Source organism: Accipiter gentilis, chromosome 31 (assembly GCF_929443795.1).
Source record: "Accipiter gentilis chromosome 31, bAccGen1.1, whole genome shotgun sequence".
Lineage (NCBI taxonomy): Eukaryota > Metazoa > Chordata > Aves > Accipitriformes > Accipitridae > Astur > Astur gentilis.
In genome coordinates this window covers 10,774,442-10,792,228 of record NC_064910.1, presented here as the reverse complement: position 1 = coordinate 10,792,228, position 17,787 = coordinate 10,774,442, and the positions used below count along the sequence as shown (strand labels likewise).

General features: G+C 41.8%; 1 protein-coding gene across 2 annotated transcripts in view; it reads left to right on the top strand.

Moving 5' to 3' along the window:
* CYFIP1 (cytoplasmic FMR1 interacting protein 1) overlaps window positions 1-17,787 on the top strand; it is a 79,982-nt gene that overhangs the window by 1,199 nt on the left and 60,996 nt on the right. For both annotated transcript variants that reach the window (XM_049834048.1, XM_049834047.1), the window contains exons 2-3: window positions 16,955-17,078; window positions 17,254-17,343. In XM_049834048.1, the coding sequence (XP_049690005.1) occupies window positions 16,962-17,078; window positions 17,254-17,343 (207 nt within the window). In that variant the 5' untranslated portion in view covers window positions 16,955-16,961. The remainder of the gene's footprint in view (window positions 1-16,954; window positions 17,079-17,253; window positions 17,344-17,787) is intronic.

Sequence of the window (17,787 nt, the reverse complement as noted above, 5' to 3'; positions counted from 1 at the left end):
TTGCCCTTCAGTAGGCTCTCATTGCCTTGATTTTTATTCCTGCGCCATTTGATGACAGGTTTGAGTAGCATTTAGGCATGTAAATGGTTGGTTGTGCCAGGGAGGCTGTTAGGAAGAAGTTGTCTTTGTGGGATGTAGCCAGTCTGCCTGAAGTGGTGGCTGGAGAGTGCACATTGGAGGGGGTGGAAAGCTGTCTGGAGGAGTTGCTTCTTAATTAGAAGATCATACCACGCTTTGCTGTAAACCGTGGGAAATGGAGAGCTTAGGCTAATGAGCAACTCTAGTCCTTATTGCATTCCAGTTACTTATTTGCCGTAACTTTATTACAGTAAACTTACTGAACACGTACACATGCAGTGTTGCTGGTTAGTGTGTTTTTCAAAGTGGAACATCTAATAATACTATAATGTAATTCTGCAATCTCTGGATTATGTTTATATTAATTGCATTTACAGAAACTGTTTTAAGCTCAAACCGAGCATCTCTGAGCTAGAAAATGAATTGCTAGTCCTTACTTATGTGTTCTGGTCCTTGGCTTTATTTAAGTCCTACTTTTACCTTTTGAAAACTTTTTTTTTTGCATTTGTAAACACAGAGTTTCTCCTGATCTAATGTAAAAGGCTCTTTAAGCATTCCCAGACAACTAGTCTGTGAGGTCTGGCTGGTGTAGGCAGCCAGTGTCTCCGTAGCTGCCAGGAATGAGGAGGAGGAATTTGGAAGCAGCCTGTACAGCACTGGGATACAGCAGGAAGGCTTAGTCCCGATATTGTCAAAGCTTGCTTGGCTTGCCTTCTAAGAAATGTATAGTAGTCTTTCTCTGCGGCAGCTTAGAATTTTATTTTTTTAAAAATTTCTATATATTTTTCAGTAAAGGACAGTGAGATTGAAGGAATATCTCAATTGTACTTTGTGGTTTTCAGATTGCTACACCTAATTTAATTACTTATTTCTTTAGAGAATAAAACTCTTGGAATCTTAAAAATATACCCACCTCACCCCGCAAACTGCCCTGCTGAAGATGAGTAAGACTTCATGCATTTTATTTACAGACCTTGGGTTTGGTCAATTCCTGTTGAGGGTCCTAATGAGAAGAGTGGAGTGGTGTTTGAAATGTGCTTAGCAGTATTAACATAAAACCGATTCTCACTTAATAGGTATCACAATACTTAAGTGGAGCTGAATTACAGAAGTTGTTTAATAAAAAAAAAAAAATCTACATTCTAAGAAAGGGAACGTTCCACAAACAATCCAGACTTTTGAGTTCTTAACTTCTGAATGTATGACTTAAAAAAACCCCTGGTAGTCCTTTAGTGATGTACCTGTAATATCTAAAGCATTCATTAACAAAATTCTTGTTTCTTCAGTTTACCTTGGGTGGAAATCAGCCCCTGAGCTCGAACCCACAAGTTCTCTTGACCCATTACACAGACTTTAAAGTGTAATTAAATAATTAACAGCTATCTGTTCCAGCTGTGTGTTTTGTGTTAGAAGTTTGTCCGATATACTCCTTAGATTTTGGTTAGTGCTTTGTTTATTCATTCTGCAAGAGAGGTGTTTTGGAAGGTGGCTTGTTCCTGAGGGTAGGTTTCACAATCTCATCATAAGTCTCTTCTCAGAATCATCTGATTTTGGTTTTTAATTTTGTTTCTCAAAGATTTCCAAGATATTTAGGCTGAGGTGGAAGCTTCAGGGTAGTTGGGTTTGAGCTGCAAAGTTGGAACAAAAAGATGGAAAAAAAAATCCCCGCAAAGCTCATTTTCTTGGATTCAGTTTTATTCACCCTTTGGCCTGAAAGCTGCTGGAATTGCTTGCAATGCTATACAAGAGATAATTAATTTTAGTATAATTTCCACATGTATTTATGTGCGCATCAAGACGATTTCACTTTACAGCTGTTGCTCTACGTTCTCGAGGCAAGTTCTTCATGTGGTTCCTTTGCTGTACCAACAAGTAGAGTAAACTTTAATGTAGGGCGGTGTGTTATACTATAGTGAATCAGAAGTCGGCCATATGATTGACTTCATTTCTCTTGAAACAGTGACAGTGCGAGTTTCAGAATTTTTATTGTTTATATGTTTTTAAATAGCTGTACTATGGCAAGCCCCAACTTAATAAGCAATTATTCATGAACCAAATTAAGTGCCTGTTTACCTAGGGATGCAGCAGGAGCTTGACACAACCCAAGCATGAATGGCCGGTGAAGTGGTTCGGGTGGATCCGTCCATGCACTTGGGAATGTGATTCATTTAAACAGTCCTCAGCTTCCATGTGGACGTGCTCTCAGTTAAGTCACACAGAGAGGGAGTAGTAAACATAACAGATTTGGAAACTATGGATAGTTAGAACTATACCTTGTTACAAATGGCCTCTGACAGACCTTATTCTTGCAGGGTTCTTTGTTAGTTTTTGGCTACATTGTTATTTGAGTACATAACAAATGAAAACCACCTATATTTATCCTTTTTTTTGGTGCATGTGTGAAGATCTGACACGGTAATATGAAAGAAGGACATTTCAACATTGTGAAATATGATTGTATACCTACAAAAACTTACTGAGAACTTAGTAATGGTACTTATATTTTAAGCTACAGACATCAGTTTAGGATTCTTCTTTGCTATATATCTGCCTTTAGAAGCTGACGTTTGTAGGTCTCGGGTACGCTTTGCTGTGTAATACTGATAAGTGAGAGTGTGTATTGATTTGCTTGGTCTAAGTGTAATTCCATTAATCCACATCACCTGCCTTTCTAGTGGTAAAATTAATGTATGATGCATTGATGAGACTTGCTACAGGAAGGTAGAGGGTGCAAAACAGCAGGTAATCTTTCTATCTCTTGGCACCAAAATGTTGTAACTCATCTTTTGGGTAGCTCCTTATCTCTGGTAAACACATTGGCAAAAAACCTCTGAAGCTTGTTTTCTTCATAGGACTTAAAAGATTTTCTCTGTGTCAATATGTACTGTTTGTTCTCTACCTCTATTATGTCTATAAATTCATAAACGTGTGCGTTGTGGAAAAAATCCTGTCTTCAAACAGTTCAGTGTTTTGGGGGGAAAAGTGGCAGTCTTGGACTTCTAACTGTAAAAAGTAGGGTTGTGGTGAAGGTGGGTATGGTAGGAATAATTGTCACACACTTGCCACCTCAGTAGAAGCCCTGCTCCCCTCAGGCTGACCGTCAGCAGCACAGCAAGTGAATTTATAGCTGTGTAACTTTTCTAGTGAAACTGTTGTGGGAGAGGTGATTTAAGGTGGTGGGCGACAGAGTTGAGGTCAGATCTGGCTGGGGGTGCTGGGGCTCTCAGCTCTCCACGCCTTCCTGGTTGGGAGGTGGTTGTCCCTGCTCCCGGGGAGAGCAAGGAGCAGCACTTGTGCCCTGCTGCCATATCCCTTCCCCACATCTGTAGCTGTTTCATTCTGCCAGACCTCTGCTTCTGCTGGCAGGGCCATTGATCTCATGGCCTGGTGAGGCGCTGAGCTCAGGGAGGGCTCTCGGGGTGGAAATCCCTTTGTAGCTAAATGAGCAGCTTGCTGGGCACTCCCTGTGTGGAACTTACCCAGCTGTGGCCTGCCAGGTGTGGATTTGCAGCTCTCCGGGTCGTGCCATGAGGTCCCTGTCAAACACTTCTCGGTAACCAGAGAGAAGTAAAGGTCAACGTGGTGGCACAAGGAGCTTTTGGAGGTGCTTAATTTATGCCCTACAGGTATACAGGAGATTTGTTTCCAGGGTTTAGATGAAAATATGGTAGTGCTGTTTGTCGCTTTAAAATACTTTAATTCTGACAGGGACATGAACACTTTGTTGGCAGGAAATAAAAATGCTATAGACCTGAACTTGATTTATAGTCTTCTTTCAGTATAGCTCTAATTATTTTAAGTGAGTTCACTGACATATTAAATCAATAAAGAGAGTACACTGAATTATACATTCTGAATGTAAAGTTCAAGTGAACTGTCGTGACACATTTCTCAAGATAGATGTGGATGCTTCTCAGGTGATATCAGAAGTAAAGCTTTTGATGAATTTTCACTGAAACTGCATATTTTCATGTATTGTATAAAAATGAATGTTACAGATGATGAGCTCTTTTAGAGGAAAAAGAAAGCTTAAGAAACTAAAAGCTATTTGCTTATTTCTGTTTTCTCCTCCACCCTGTCCTGCAGTATTTCCTTAATTTTTTTAAGAGAACTATTAAATTATGACTTGCTTTTTGTCTGATTCTCCCCCTCCTCCCTGAAATGCACAGTGGTACACTTTTTTTAACAGCTTCTGAAGCCTGTTTTTTTAAAATACTGCAATTTTGCAAGTTGGCTACTGTATTGGATATTTAGTAAAAAGCTACTTTGAGGCATGAATAATACAAATTTGCCTAAAGCATCTTCCAACTTATTCTTCAGATAAAGCAGTGCAATTTTTTTTTGTTTAAATGGAAGTTTAGAGAGTTGTATTGTTGATTTACTAAGTACTTACAGGTAGAGGGAAGGAGTGGGAATGACAGCACACAGCCTCTGTTTTAAAGAGTCATTGTTACTGAAGCCTTTGTTCACTCATTAAAATAAGGCAGGGCCGAAGCCAGAGCTTCAGCTGCAAGTTTGCACTGAAAAAACCCCGCTGGATATAATGAATGCCTGTCATGTCATCGGGGGGGCATATGCTGTAAGACAGAGCTGGATGCATCATGCAAAGGCGCTGCAGAAGGGAGTCTTGGGGGGCTGCCCCTCCCTGGGCAGCTCTCCCCAGCAGTGCTGCGGTCCCTGCAGGCAGGGGCTGCTGCCGGGTGAGCTCCACCAAGAAGCGGTAAGGCTGACCCTGGAGCAACCATGTCTGGAAGTGGGCTCAGGAAGAGAGTGCTATACTCCCCTCCCCTGAGAAAACAATGTTTTCTTCTTTATTTCTCCCCAGATCTTGTGAAATGAAAGTACAGTTCAAGAACTCACGTGCTTAAATTAACAGCTTGTCTAAGGCTGAGGGGTTGTGTTGTTGCTTAGATTGAAATCTGAAGACTCCAGACTTGTCTTTCTCTCCATCTTTGTGGCTCATCTCCCTCACCTGTAACATGACAGACTGGTGCTCAGCCCACCATCCACTGCTCCTTTCAGCATATGCACGCAGGTGTGCCCTTTTCCATTAAACTAAGAGCAGTCCCTCCACAAAGGACAACTAACCAAACCCGTGTTGAATAGGCATGAACATGAGCAATCTGTGACGGTAGTCTTTCTGCAGGATGAAAGGTGTTGTGTCTGAGCAACACCAGGCTAACTCCATGTGCGCATGCTGTCTCCTCTCTGGGGTGGTTATTGCTCTTGCTGCTTCCTTCCTCGGTTCTTGCAGAATCCTTCCACCGGGAATCTTATCTTTGCTAAGAAATGAGAGAGTTTTTCGCAACTGCTAAACATGCCGTAAGCACTGTGCTTTAGTGTTTAGCTTCTGTGCTAAGCTTTATTCTTGCCCAAAGCAATGCTGTTCAGTATTGCTTCCTAACACACCCAGGCAGCAGCAGGAAGAATCAGAAACAGAAGCATGGAAGAAATGCGCATTGAGGACAGCTGCAGGAGATAACAGCAGCAGCACAGCAAAATGGCCAAAGCAGCAAAACAAGAAGATTAAACAACAGTGCAGGGGAGGAGTGAACTGAGGAAAAGTGTGAAAGGAGTGAGGGGGAAAGAACATGAAAAAGAGAAGGAGAGTGAGCGAGTCAAGAAGCAATAAGAACTGAAGTTGAAGGACAAGCAAAGTGTAAGTTGCAGCTGGTGCAACTCAAAGATATAATATCGGGGAGTATTAATGGGGTGAGACAAATGTAGCAAACAGATCTCAGCCCACCTAACCTAGAATGAGACAACAGTTAAATTTTTAACTTCATTCCAGCCTGAAGTGAGGCAAATATTGCTGAAGAGTTTTTAATATGTACATAAGTTTAATACATGTTTCCCATGTTCACTCAGAGCTAACTCAGCTCTATAAGAGTTAATTAGTAAATCAGCACAAACCCCCTCAGCCATCTAGCCCCACCAATAGTAGTTTTTAAATTTTATATTGGCAGCTTAGATCTTGGGCTTCAGGCTTAGGTACACAGATAAAACAAACCAAGCAAAACCCCTCTGTGAATTCTTGTAGCACAAGTGCCATTGCAGAGGGGATGCATGCTGCAGACCAAGCTGCAGTGACAGGTCTTCCCTCCTTGCTTGCATGCGTGGGATGCCTTTGGAGCAAACTTTACAGGGTAAGGCTTCTCCCATATCATCGTAATGGATTCTCAAATAAAAGAAGTGGGGATGAGCAGAATCAGTTTCCCATTTTGAAAGCGTGTGCATCACACTGCGCTTGAGATCCATGCATGGGGATAGCATATGACCTTACGTTTTATCATCAGGAAGTTGCATCTCTCCTCCAAAGCTTCAAGATGTGGAATGGTACTGCAGGTGCATAGTACTAGCCAGGCTGCCTATCAAAATATGTGGTGATTACTTGCTGCGTCGTCCACTGCAGGTGCTGCTGCTGCTGTAAAATTAGTATGTGCTCATCCGTGTGCTACTGCTGGCTGCTAACACTGCAGGAAAAGATAAACCCACTCCTGTGCTAACTTGCTAGCAAGAATATGGTCACTCCAGCCTTGTGCTATGATATGGGAGTGCTAGGGTTACACGATGTTCTCTAATTGTGGAAGAGTTTTCTTACTGATACTTTAGAAGGGAGTAGCTAGTAGACTTGCACCTGGTGCCAGGCATCAAGAAAGGTGATTCTGTCCTACCTTGGCTCACCAGTCTTGATGTAGGCTTTGTCCAAAGAGCCTGAGAGTTCCCATTCATAACCTGTTGTGATAATAGTAGAATGTCAGGCCTTCCTGTCATTGGAAATGTGCTTGAATTCATCCAGGACATTGGAAGAGAATGCCTATAGTTACTTGACAAGCATGACATTGTCATCTGAGTGCTGGTGGTCAGTGTGTCAGTGAGCCATTTCAGCTACATGACAGCATCATTAGCAGCAGTGTCCTTCTGACCTTCATTATCTTGGGGGAGGGAGGGAGGAAGGAACAGTACGGAGTCATGAAAGCATGGCTTTTAGGTTGCATTAGTGGTGCTGCTGTTGCTTACTGAAGTAGCTGATACTGCACAGAACTTGGTTTTCAAGGTGATAAAACAGGTGTATCGCTGAATGCTTGAAGCTTGGTTGCACAGTTATAGCGTAGGTATTGCTTGCGTAAAGAGATGGGGATTGCTTGTTGTGATATTTCCTTGCAGGAGACAGAAACTGGACAGGTAGCAATGTAGGCTACCTTAATGAAGAAGGTGGCATGAAAAATTCACACATGACCGAACACAAAGAGCTTTTAGTTTGGAAAGTTCAGATTTTCTAAAAACAAAATAATATATATATTTTATATATATATATATAATTTCTGTGCTTTAGCCTTACATTTTCCCCCAAATCTGTGGCTGCCCTTGGAAGCCTGCTTCCCCCTCAGCACCCCTCCAATGGCAGGGTAAAGCAGTTAATGTAAGCCACGCCGCCCTGTAGGAGTCTAATACTAAATTAATTGTTTCCATTATGTGGCCATTCTTCTGGGACTTGCTATGGTGCTGGGATGGGATAATTCAGCGCTGGAACTTTTGCTTTCTTTTTTACACCTCTTGAGCCTTTTTTTATTCCAATCACAGATGTATTTTTGAAAGCTTAACAGTATGTCAAATCTGTTGCACAAAAGACTTGTCAGCTGCTGTTTGCTTTCTCTTCTGTCTTTTACTTTAATCAGGCAGGCCAGTAAATGATGTGAAAGGCATTTTTCTTTGCTCCTTCAGCTTATGCAAATGTGTTGCTTAGGAACGAAGAGGAGCTCCAGTCTCGAAAGGAACATCTTACACTGATCCCCTTGGCAAAAAGGCGGATTGTGCCGACCAGAGTGCAGAAAAAGAGCATTCAAACGGAGAAGATCCAGCACATTGCTGTTCTCTGAAGTACTTTAGTTATCAGTCTGTTAAAATGTTTTCTGCTCAGTCTGAATTGATAGGTATGCAGTTGAATAGCTGAGGCTTTTGAAGTTTAATTAAAATAGAACTAAAAGGGAATTTTTGAGGGACATCTTGGAGGCTTGAAAGAAAAGTGAATATTATAGTAATCACTGTGCTGTTCTTGGAAGAGAAAATCCATTCCTTTTGTTAGCTCTTCCCTTCACAAGGGCTTTTTGTGATCAGGGTCTCACAGTTTAACCAGAGTAGGAACATTACACAGAATACTGAATCAAATTTTCTTCATAGAAAAATTATTTAATTGATTTTCTGCAAGCCAGTAACATAGAAGAATGACACAGTGGAGCAGAAGAAACCTGAAAATGTTGTGTTGCTATAGGAATAAAACTTGAACTTCTGCTGCTGTGCAGACCAAGCCTATTCCTGGGGGAATGTTGTCATTAGTTCCCACGGAGTTCAGTGAGATTGGTCCTATAGACCCTGGTTCAGCAGGCCGTTCAGTCATCTTTTTAAATTTATCTTTATTTTAATTTCTTTCCTTCTGTGCATGGACTGTGGGATGCCTTTTTTCCTCCTTTTTGAAGGATACGCTTCTTTTCTCCCTCTTTAACTGTTGTACATAGGATTTTCCTGATTTTCATCATGGTATTCTGTCCTGTAAAGTAGGGTAAGCTTTGCCTTATTTATTTATTTATGTATTTATTTGTGCATGTTTTAAAAAGTCAAAACAGTTCATGTCGATACATATTTCAATTCATGGTTTGCATGGCAATTTTAATCTTCGGTATCCATGCCAGGCTTGAGATTTTGTTTTAATTTAAGATTCAAAGATGCTTTTGCAGGCTTAGGAAAGAAGAGAGGCAATGTCAAAGGAAGTGCTGTTTATAGTGCAGACAGACTTCCTCTTTATCTTATTTTGAGCCTGGGAACATGTACAAGCACTTGGAGGTCAAATGTGTCTGTTTAAAAGCAAAATGAAAAAAATGTGTCCAGCGAACTGCAAAAAGGCATGGGGCAACCCTTTCCAACACCTGTTTTCAGTCAAATGAAACAGTGTTCTCATCTGCAAAGTCATAAAATATTCTGTAATCCAGCAATTTTTTGTTAGTCATTTAAATTCCACTTTAATTATCTCACTCTTTGGCATTATCTTTCTCCATTTGTTTGGATATGAAATAATTTTTTCCACTTACAAATTCCAGCGTTTTGAGATCTTTTTGTGTTATGTAGAGCATGGTCTTACCAAAAACAATTCCCTGAACATCCCCAAACGCTTCTGCTTCCTTGGGCTGTATTCTCACACTAATATTTGCATGTGTTTTATTGGTGTTGGATGTACGCTAGTGTCAAGAGTTATGTGGTACAGGGTGCAACTGTGGCCCATTCTGTGCAGCAGAGGTGGGCTGTGCTGCAGCATCTCTTCTTGCCCCACTTGTGCAATTGCACTAGCATGTGGCTGAACATACTGTGGTAACTTCTCCCGCAGTGGAGAGAGAGAAAGAAACTGTGCTCGAGCGGGTCAGGCTTTGCTGTTCCCAGCTCAGAGCGTGGCGTGTGGCCCCTGGCTGCCAGCTGCAGCCCAGAACTGCTGATCCAGCCTTTTGTGACTGGGGGCCCCAACCTCTCCTCTTGAGCAGTGGGAACTGGTCCGACAGTTATGGTGGTCATAGGATATGTTTTTCCCAAACTGTTTCAGGCTGTTTGAAGTGTAACCGTCTGCATTTTGACTGGTTCCACGCTTCGTTTAAACTTCAGGTTTTCTTGGAGCTTGTGGTTAAATGACTGAAAATATAAGCTTTGGAGAATTTCTTAATTTTGGGTTTTGGGGATGTGTATTTAAGATACTGGTGTCAGAGAATGGTGAAGTAAATGAGACCTTGTGATTTGACCCGTAGGGTTTGTAAAAATGAAGAATTTATGATAATTTCAGTGCTCAGCCCTCTCTTTTGCACCTGAATGGTGACTTTGTTTTATGCTTTCTTCCCGGAAAAGCACTTGCACTCTTGTGTTTCCCTGTGCCCTGTTGCTTTTCGTTAATTACCATGGGAGGTTAGCCAGCGCTGCTGCTTCTCTGACTCTTCTCACCCAGAGATTCAGCATGGCATAACTCTTTGCCCATTTAGCTCTTCCTGCCTGCCTGGCCGAGTGCTGCTGGAGGTGGTGGGGTCTGTCAAGAGAGAAAGCAGCAGTAGGTGGGCTGCCCTGAAGAGGATAGGACCTCAGGAGGGGTTTGCTGTGCTGTCGCTGCCATGGGGACAGCCTAGGCAGCTGGTGGTTCGTTCAGAGCAGATGGGACGTGCCTCATTTTTCAGCAGCCATTTTCAGAGTCCATCCGAGAAGTGGGATGAAGGAGTGGAGGAAAGTAATCTCATCCACCACTTTTTCATCTACCACTACTAGCTTACTGCAGCCCTTCATGCCAGGACAGCTTGAGGACCCAACTGAACCCAGCTGAGCAAAGACACTTGCTTTACTCTCAGACTGCTGGGGACATTCTGGTAATTCAGCTGAAGTTAAGCTGAAAAAAGCGCAGATCCTTTACGTTGTCTCTTTCATACTACTTTTTTTTTTTTTTTTTTTTTTAAATCGGAGGTTAATGGAAATCATCTTCCATGAGCAGCTGAGCTGTTGCCTAAAAGAGATGAGCCTTTGCTCACCTTGTCAGCTCGAGTGCCCTGAGCAATAAGGTTGGCTGCCGGCTGGGAGCGGTTCCCTCTCTGTGCATTGCCTGCTCACTCCTCAGATCTTTCACTTGCCGTGCTATCAGCTAAACCCTCCTTTTGTTTTCATGGAAGTTTACCTTCCAGGGCACGAGATGAGCATGTGATGGCGATAGAGCCAGTTACGTCCATCGCCTGATCTTTCTGTTATGCAGCAGTATGGCAAAAGATGTGCTGTCAGGAGCTGACAGCAAAAAATACCTGGAAATTGTCACTGCATCCAGATCATTACCTGTTGCAATCCACCATGTTTCATGCGGGAAGACTGCTGGCTTACCACTTGGACAGATGTGTGAAGATAAATCCTTAAAAATTTCAAGGTGAGGGTGCTCAGGTGTTCGCAAGGTATCAAATCTTTGACTGATGCAAAGTAAAAAAAACACCTGTCAGCTATGGGATTTGGGTTTTAGTTATTTTTGTTTATTTGAGGGAAGTTTAATGTTGTTACTCCTTTTTCCAAAAAGGAGAGCAAGGATTGACACAAAGTGAATGCCTCTGTGTAATAGTTCAAATTAGTGTCTTCTGAAGAAAAGTTGCTCTTGCTGTAGCTTGATACTCTATAGTTTGATTTTTTTTTTAACCAAAGGGCTGACTTATACTACTTATCTGTGGGAATGGTCACTTGAAAATCTTAGTCCAGGGGATAATGCCAGTTTGCAATTAATTTAAATGGCATATGTGCTTTCACCTCTCCAAGGAGTTACTTCCTGTTCTTTCCCTCTATATTTTCAGGATACTCAATATACTTTTTGGGTTTTTAAAATGTTTTGTCATGACTTGATACCACCCTCATCATCTCCTCTGATCTCATCTAACACAGACATAGAATTTCATCTGATAATTTTTGTAGTGAAGGGCTTTATTTTTCATCTCTAAGTAGGTATTGCTCAGACCAGTTATTTGAGGTTGAACTTTTTACATTGGAATCAATGTCTTTTTAAAGCTTAATGGGATAGATTCTTAAGGCCATTAGAGGCTGTTCCTGGGGAAGTTTTGGCCAAATGATTGTGGTAGAGGCTAAAGAGGAACTGCATGGTAATTTCTGTATTTATAACAAGTTCTCAAAAAACCTATGGTTACCTAAGTTCATTTGCTTTACCTGTATTTTTTTTTAACTTAATTACTAGCTACATCTGTTGAATTGTGTGTGCTGTTGCTTGACAAGTTTAAGAACTATCTTGTATCATCAAGCATCGTTTTCCTGTTTTAACTATTTATAGACTGAGCGCCAGAGTTGTCTTTTGATCTTCTCTTTGGTAAATAATAAGACCTGCTTTACTCTGTCACTGGAAGAAATCTTTAAAATTCAAAGTGGGTTTTTTTGTTGTTGTTGTTTTTTTGTTTTTTTTTTTTTTTTTTTTTGATAACTACTTAACTCCCTGGAATTTGGGGGAGTTTTTTTAACTTTGAGCTTGAGAGCTGAATAGCATGATAGCAGGCCTCTCTCACAGTGATTCTGAAGTTAATGCTTTCTACTCTCTGCTTTCTCAGACCTTACCTTCTGGGTTTTTTTATTATTTATTCTGGTCACTTTTCTATTTTTTTGTCCAAAAGACTTTTCCCCATGATTTGCTTCTGTTCATATTTTTTTTCCAAATAATCTGATGCCTCAGGAGGCCTAAGGGAGAAAGGCTGAGATACACATGCTTGGCATTTTCTGACATGCTTGGAATTAAAAATGTAGATCTTTTGCAAAGACTTCAACATTATTCGGTAAGGATGGTGATGTGGAAATGGTGCCTTTATTAGGATTGACACTCATCTCCTCTAAATACCAGAGCAATGTTGTATGCAGGTCACTGCATACCATGCAGTTGCATGGCTGTGAACAACAGTACAGAATTATGACTTTTAAAAAAAGATTCGTGAATCTTTTGTCTGAATATGTTTCAGTAATAAGCCAGCTCTGAAGTTAAATCAAAATGTAAACAATGCTAAAGTGACTTCAAGGTCTGGTGCCTTTTTTTGTTTTGTTTTGCTTGTGGACAAAAAGCGACACAGGCAGCTCAGTAAGCTTCTCTGCAGCACAAGCTTTTCTGAGCCGGTCAGGCCCAGCCAGTGCTCATCTCCTTCAAGACTGAAGAAGAATATCTTAATTTAAGCTAGTCAGTGGCTTTGCACTAACTTACCCAGTTTCCCTAAAACCCCCGTGATTGACACCTCTCGTCCTTGGACACAGTGGGACTTGGCACTGTAAGGCTGAAACTTGTCTGTGCAGGAGACAGGGATTTTCTTGCTTTGAAATCCAGAAAAGGGAGCTGAAATCAGCACAGATGCTGCTGTTTCCTGCTTAGAAAGCTGGGCGTGCTCATGAGACACCAAAATTTAGCAAAACAGCTTGCTGGCATATGTGATTCTCTGTGTGATTATCTGATGTCAGATAATTAATGGTTTTTAATTAAGTCGTGTACGTCCAGGAAAATGTGTTCTTGGACTGCATTTTGACTTTACTGCTATAATGATGGGTCATGATACGAAGATAACAAAAGAAAAAGAGGATTATTTCAGAAGTAATTCTTACATGTCTTCTACCTGAGAAAAACCACCTGGAAAACCCTGGAAAAAGGTACAAAGCTGAAAACACATCATCACAGGAATTTAGTAAGAAAAGAATTCTCACAGTTTGGGTAAATTTACTAGTATAACTATAATTATCAGTATAACTACAGCGTTTTAATCTGTTCTCAATTAGGTAAACTCCTAATCAGACTGTGGCTTCTGAATTTCTTCAGTCGGTCTTTGAAGTTTCTTATGTTTTCTGCCAAAAGGGAGTCTGTTAAAATATTAGTGCTCCTGCCCAGTAATTTCACCTGTAACAACTCATAGTAAGTGACTCTTAAGGAGGCAAGTCTATCCAATTTTGTGTCTTGGGAATTTTAGTTTTCTTAAATTAATTTTTCTGAGACATAGTGGTGGAAAAAATTCTGGTTTTGCCAGCCCTCCATCGCTGTACATTAGAAATAGCCTTTGTCTTCTGGAGCTGTTTTATTAACAACATCAGCGAAAAAGAAAGGGAAAAACCCCCAAACTTCAAGGAAATATTTTCTGTCCTGGTCCCAGGGCTTCCGCATCAGGCGAGGAGGTGGCAAGGACCGTGCGGTGGTGTCACCTGGCTGTGGGAGGTTGTCTCCTGGCTAACATGGCGTGAGTGCGGCTGAGCTCTGACTGTCCCCACACCACTGCTGTTGTCAAACCTCTGCTGCTTGCTTCTCGGGTGGCGAGGGGAAGCGCAAATCGTGCCCTCGCAACGTTTGCAAACGTGCCAAAACTCGGCAGGAAGGAGCTGCTTCCTCTCTCATGTCTTGCTAGGTACCAGCGTAAAAAGCTGAACAGGAACGTTGAACTTGGCCAACGAAACACCAGGCATGTGGATACCTTTACCCTTTGGCAAAATTACAAACCAGAGCTGTCAGCGAGTGACCTTAAAAGAAAGAGGCTTTTGTAACAGTCTGCACCCGATTACTTATGTTTTCCTGGTTCAGAAAATAGTGATCTGTCTTTGGGAAATCATGCTGAAGGGCTTGGAAAAATGTGCCTTCCCGTATTCCTCTTCACAGCCCAGAGGGCAGCAGGAAGCTTTTGTTTTTAAGCTTGTGCCTCTGGCCTGCTAACAGGGGTTTCCCAGACGTGTGCTATTAAATAGATGGCAGTGTGAGATGGGAGATTGGTTTTGCTTATGCTTTGGTTTCTATTTTTAAATTATTTTCCCAGTATTAAAAAAAAATCCAGATAGTCTAATGTCTGATAGTCTGAACATAGAAAGCTGATGCTGGAGGATAACCCCTGTGCAATTGTAAATACTGAGGCCAAAAGTGTGCAGGCGTGCTTTCTGAAATAGCACGTATGGGGCTAAGAGCCATATCTTCAGAATATTTCCTTGTAGTGCTGAGGAAATGGAAGTCAGGAGCCTGGCTTTTATGAATGGCTGGCTTTCTCCTGCGGCAGGGACCCGAGTCATCAACAGACCGCGTTTTGGGAGGAGAAGGAAGATGTGTGCTTTGGGGAGAGGGTGTTGATACTTTTCTTGCACTCAATGACAGCTCCCCTTTACGTGGATAAGAGCAGTAATTTTTGGTGTAGAATGGGCAGCCATTTTTCACCATGGTTTTTGGAGCACGGGTGGAGCAGTTTTTTGTAGCAGACCCCTGTTGTGCTTGCTTGGAGCCTGTGGTTTGTGGCCGTTTGCCTGTCCTGCGGTGCAGCGGAGGAGAGGGCCATGGCCCATTGGTCCTGCCACCATCTCAGAGCAGCCGCACGGCCAGGTGTTTCTGCTTTGATAGAGAGGCTGAGAGGAGGAAGAGTTTCAAGCTGGAAGGAGCCTTTCAGTTAAACTAACCGATGTAAAGTGTTGCGTTGTTTTCTTTTTTAGCTAAAGCTTGATCTAGAGGTACTCAGACCAAAAATGAAAATACTGTTTATTTGAAATGCTCCGACTTCTTGGCAACTCTCTTCCATTTCCTCTAGGGTAAAACTGTTGACAGTCTCACCTCCTCACAGGACTTTTGCCCAGACATGGAATTTTTTTGGCGTTTGTTTATTTATTGAAGGGAGGACGCTGTGGCTTTTGCCGGTCTCTAATTTGAGAATAACTGTGGTTCTTGTAAAGGAGCTTGAGCTGGGTGTAGGTAGGTGTTGGGCAAGCATCCTGGTGCAGGTCTGCTAGCCGGCACTCCTGTCAGTCCAGTCCTTCCTTGTTTTTTGGCAGGGATCACAAATTGCACAATATAGGCGTTTGTTTATTTATTTATTTTAACAAAAACTCATATGCTCAGGCTTGAAGCAAGGTTGGGGCTGAGGTTTCAAGAAGCAGAAGGCCTGTGGACCTTTCTGATGGTGGTTGTTTAAAGTTGTCGGCAAGCTCTCTCTGTACGTGGTGTGTTAGCTTTGTGGCGATGGCTTGGGATGCAGGGTTGGTCTCTGAAGGAAGATAGGTAATCACTTCTGGCTGCTTCCTTCCCTTTGCTTTGGCTTTTGTTTTTTTGGTTGTGTTGGGGTGTGGTTGTTTTTTTTTTGTTTTTTTTTTTTTTTTTTTTTTGGTCAGCTGAGCCTTTCCTTGGAGGTAAAGCTGTTGTTTCTGTGGGGCTTTCCACAGAAAACCATAATTAGGTAAGAGAAAGTGAGGAGGTTTTTCTGCCAGGCCACTAAAAGTGCAGCAAGTGGGGGGATTGCCAACCCATCCCGGCTCTCTCATGGTGAGCTTTTGGCAAAGCTGTGGCGAGATCTGCCCATTACCCCTGCTTGTGGGCATGGCAGGTCTCCACAGGGGTGACGTGTGCCAGGCAGAGCCCTGTTCCTCCGGGGTGCAGGTGCTTGTGCTTCAGGGGGTGTTCCTGTCCTGGATAGAGCCAAGGGCAGCCCTCAGACCCTTCATAGTAAGTGCATGGTTTTGCTCTTCTAAGTGGGGGGGAAATAACCTGCAAAGCCGTATGGAATAAAAGAGACAGCTTGATTAGAGGTGTTATCTTAAAAATGAGGAATTCTTTACTCCACCTAGGAGGATGAGTAGATCATTATACAAAGTGGATGATTGAGTTGTTCCACCCTACACTTTCTTCCTAAAACTTCTTCTCGTAGTTGTTTTTGGTTCAAACCCCTATACAGTGGCAGCAGTTGAAGGTGTGTGGAGATCGCTATGATCCTGAGGAGTTTTGCGCCTCTCTATCACTAACCACTCAAAGCAGATCTGGATGTCCTAGGACATGAAACACTGGAGACTGCTGGCACCTTTTGACAGCCAGGTCTCCTGAAGATGGACTGGTAGTATCTGTGCATAAGGGTTTGAAGACTTGTTGGCTCAAAACTGAAACCTTACAGGAAAGTTTTAGACCTCTGCTTGTTACAGGATTTTTCTGTGTTTATTGTAACTGAAGCAGACCATAGAATAACTTTCCTTCTAACTTAACCAGAGGAGGGTACATAGTAGTCTTCCTTTCTTTACTGTTCATTAGAGGTCATCCTTTCCTCTATTTTGTGTGTATTTCTGGTGTGCAGCCTTGGCAAAGAGAAACATTGCTCAACTCATAAAAGTAAGGAGGTGGGTGTTAGTCCTAAAAGTCTTTTTTAAACTTGTATACTAAAACCAGCTGGGTTTCAGTTTTGACTGTTTCCCTTCTGTTATGGTTGAAGGGAAACTGCACATTTCCCACAGCATGAGTAGTTCCCTGCTCTTTGTACTACTCACTTGTTTTCTGTGTATATGATAATATATAAAAAGTTATACGTATGTGTGTATACATTTATCTATGTATGTATTTTTTAACCAGGTGCAAAATGACTGCTCAAGTAACACTGGAGGATGCCTTGTCCAATGTGGATCTCTTGGAAGAATTACCGTTGCCAGATCAGCAACCATGTATTGAACCGCCGCCATCGTCTCTGCTTTACCAGGTGTGTTGTCATTGTAGGAAAAAGAGTTTTTCCATTTCCCATTGCTGTTAAGAAATAGAGTATGTGCATTTAAAAAAAAATGCAAAACCAAACCCAAAGTATGTTTATATTTGCAATTTATATAAAATTATTTTCCTTACCAAGGATTAAATTCTGCATTTTGCTTTCTCTGCAGCCAAACTTCAACACTAATTTTGAAGACAGAAATGCTTTTGTTACTGGCATTGCAAGATACATTGAGCAAGCTACAGTCCATTCTAGCATGGTAGGTAGATGTTCAGATATATACTTTTGTGTTAACTTGGAACAAAAGGAGAGGAAAATGTCTTCTTGCATTTCATTGTAAGATTTGTGGTCACAGAAAACCACAAACCAGGTTGCCTACAGCACTTCCAGGAGGCAGTGAGATGAAAAAGTGTGTGGCTTCTCTTTTTTCATACATGTACTTCTTGATAATTTTAAAATGGTATTTCTCCTTGATCAGCCAATGTTGCTCAAAAGTTTCTTGCTTTCATTATGCATTTTTACAGTATTGTGAAATGAGTTGGTTGTATTGACAGGTAGCTGCTGTAACTTGAGTGAAAAATTACTTCCATCCTCCCAAATTTCCACTACTTCTCTGTCAGTTTAGTGGTGTTGAAGGGTTTTTGTTGGCTTCCTCACTGTGAAGTGTGTATGTTAGTGGTTTATTGGCATGCTTTTGTGTAAG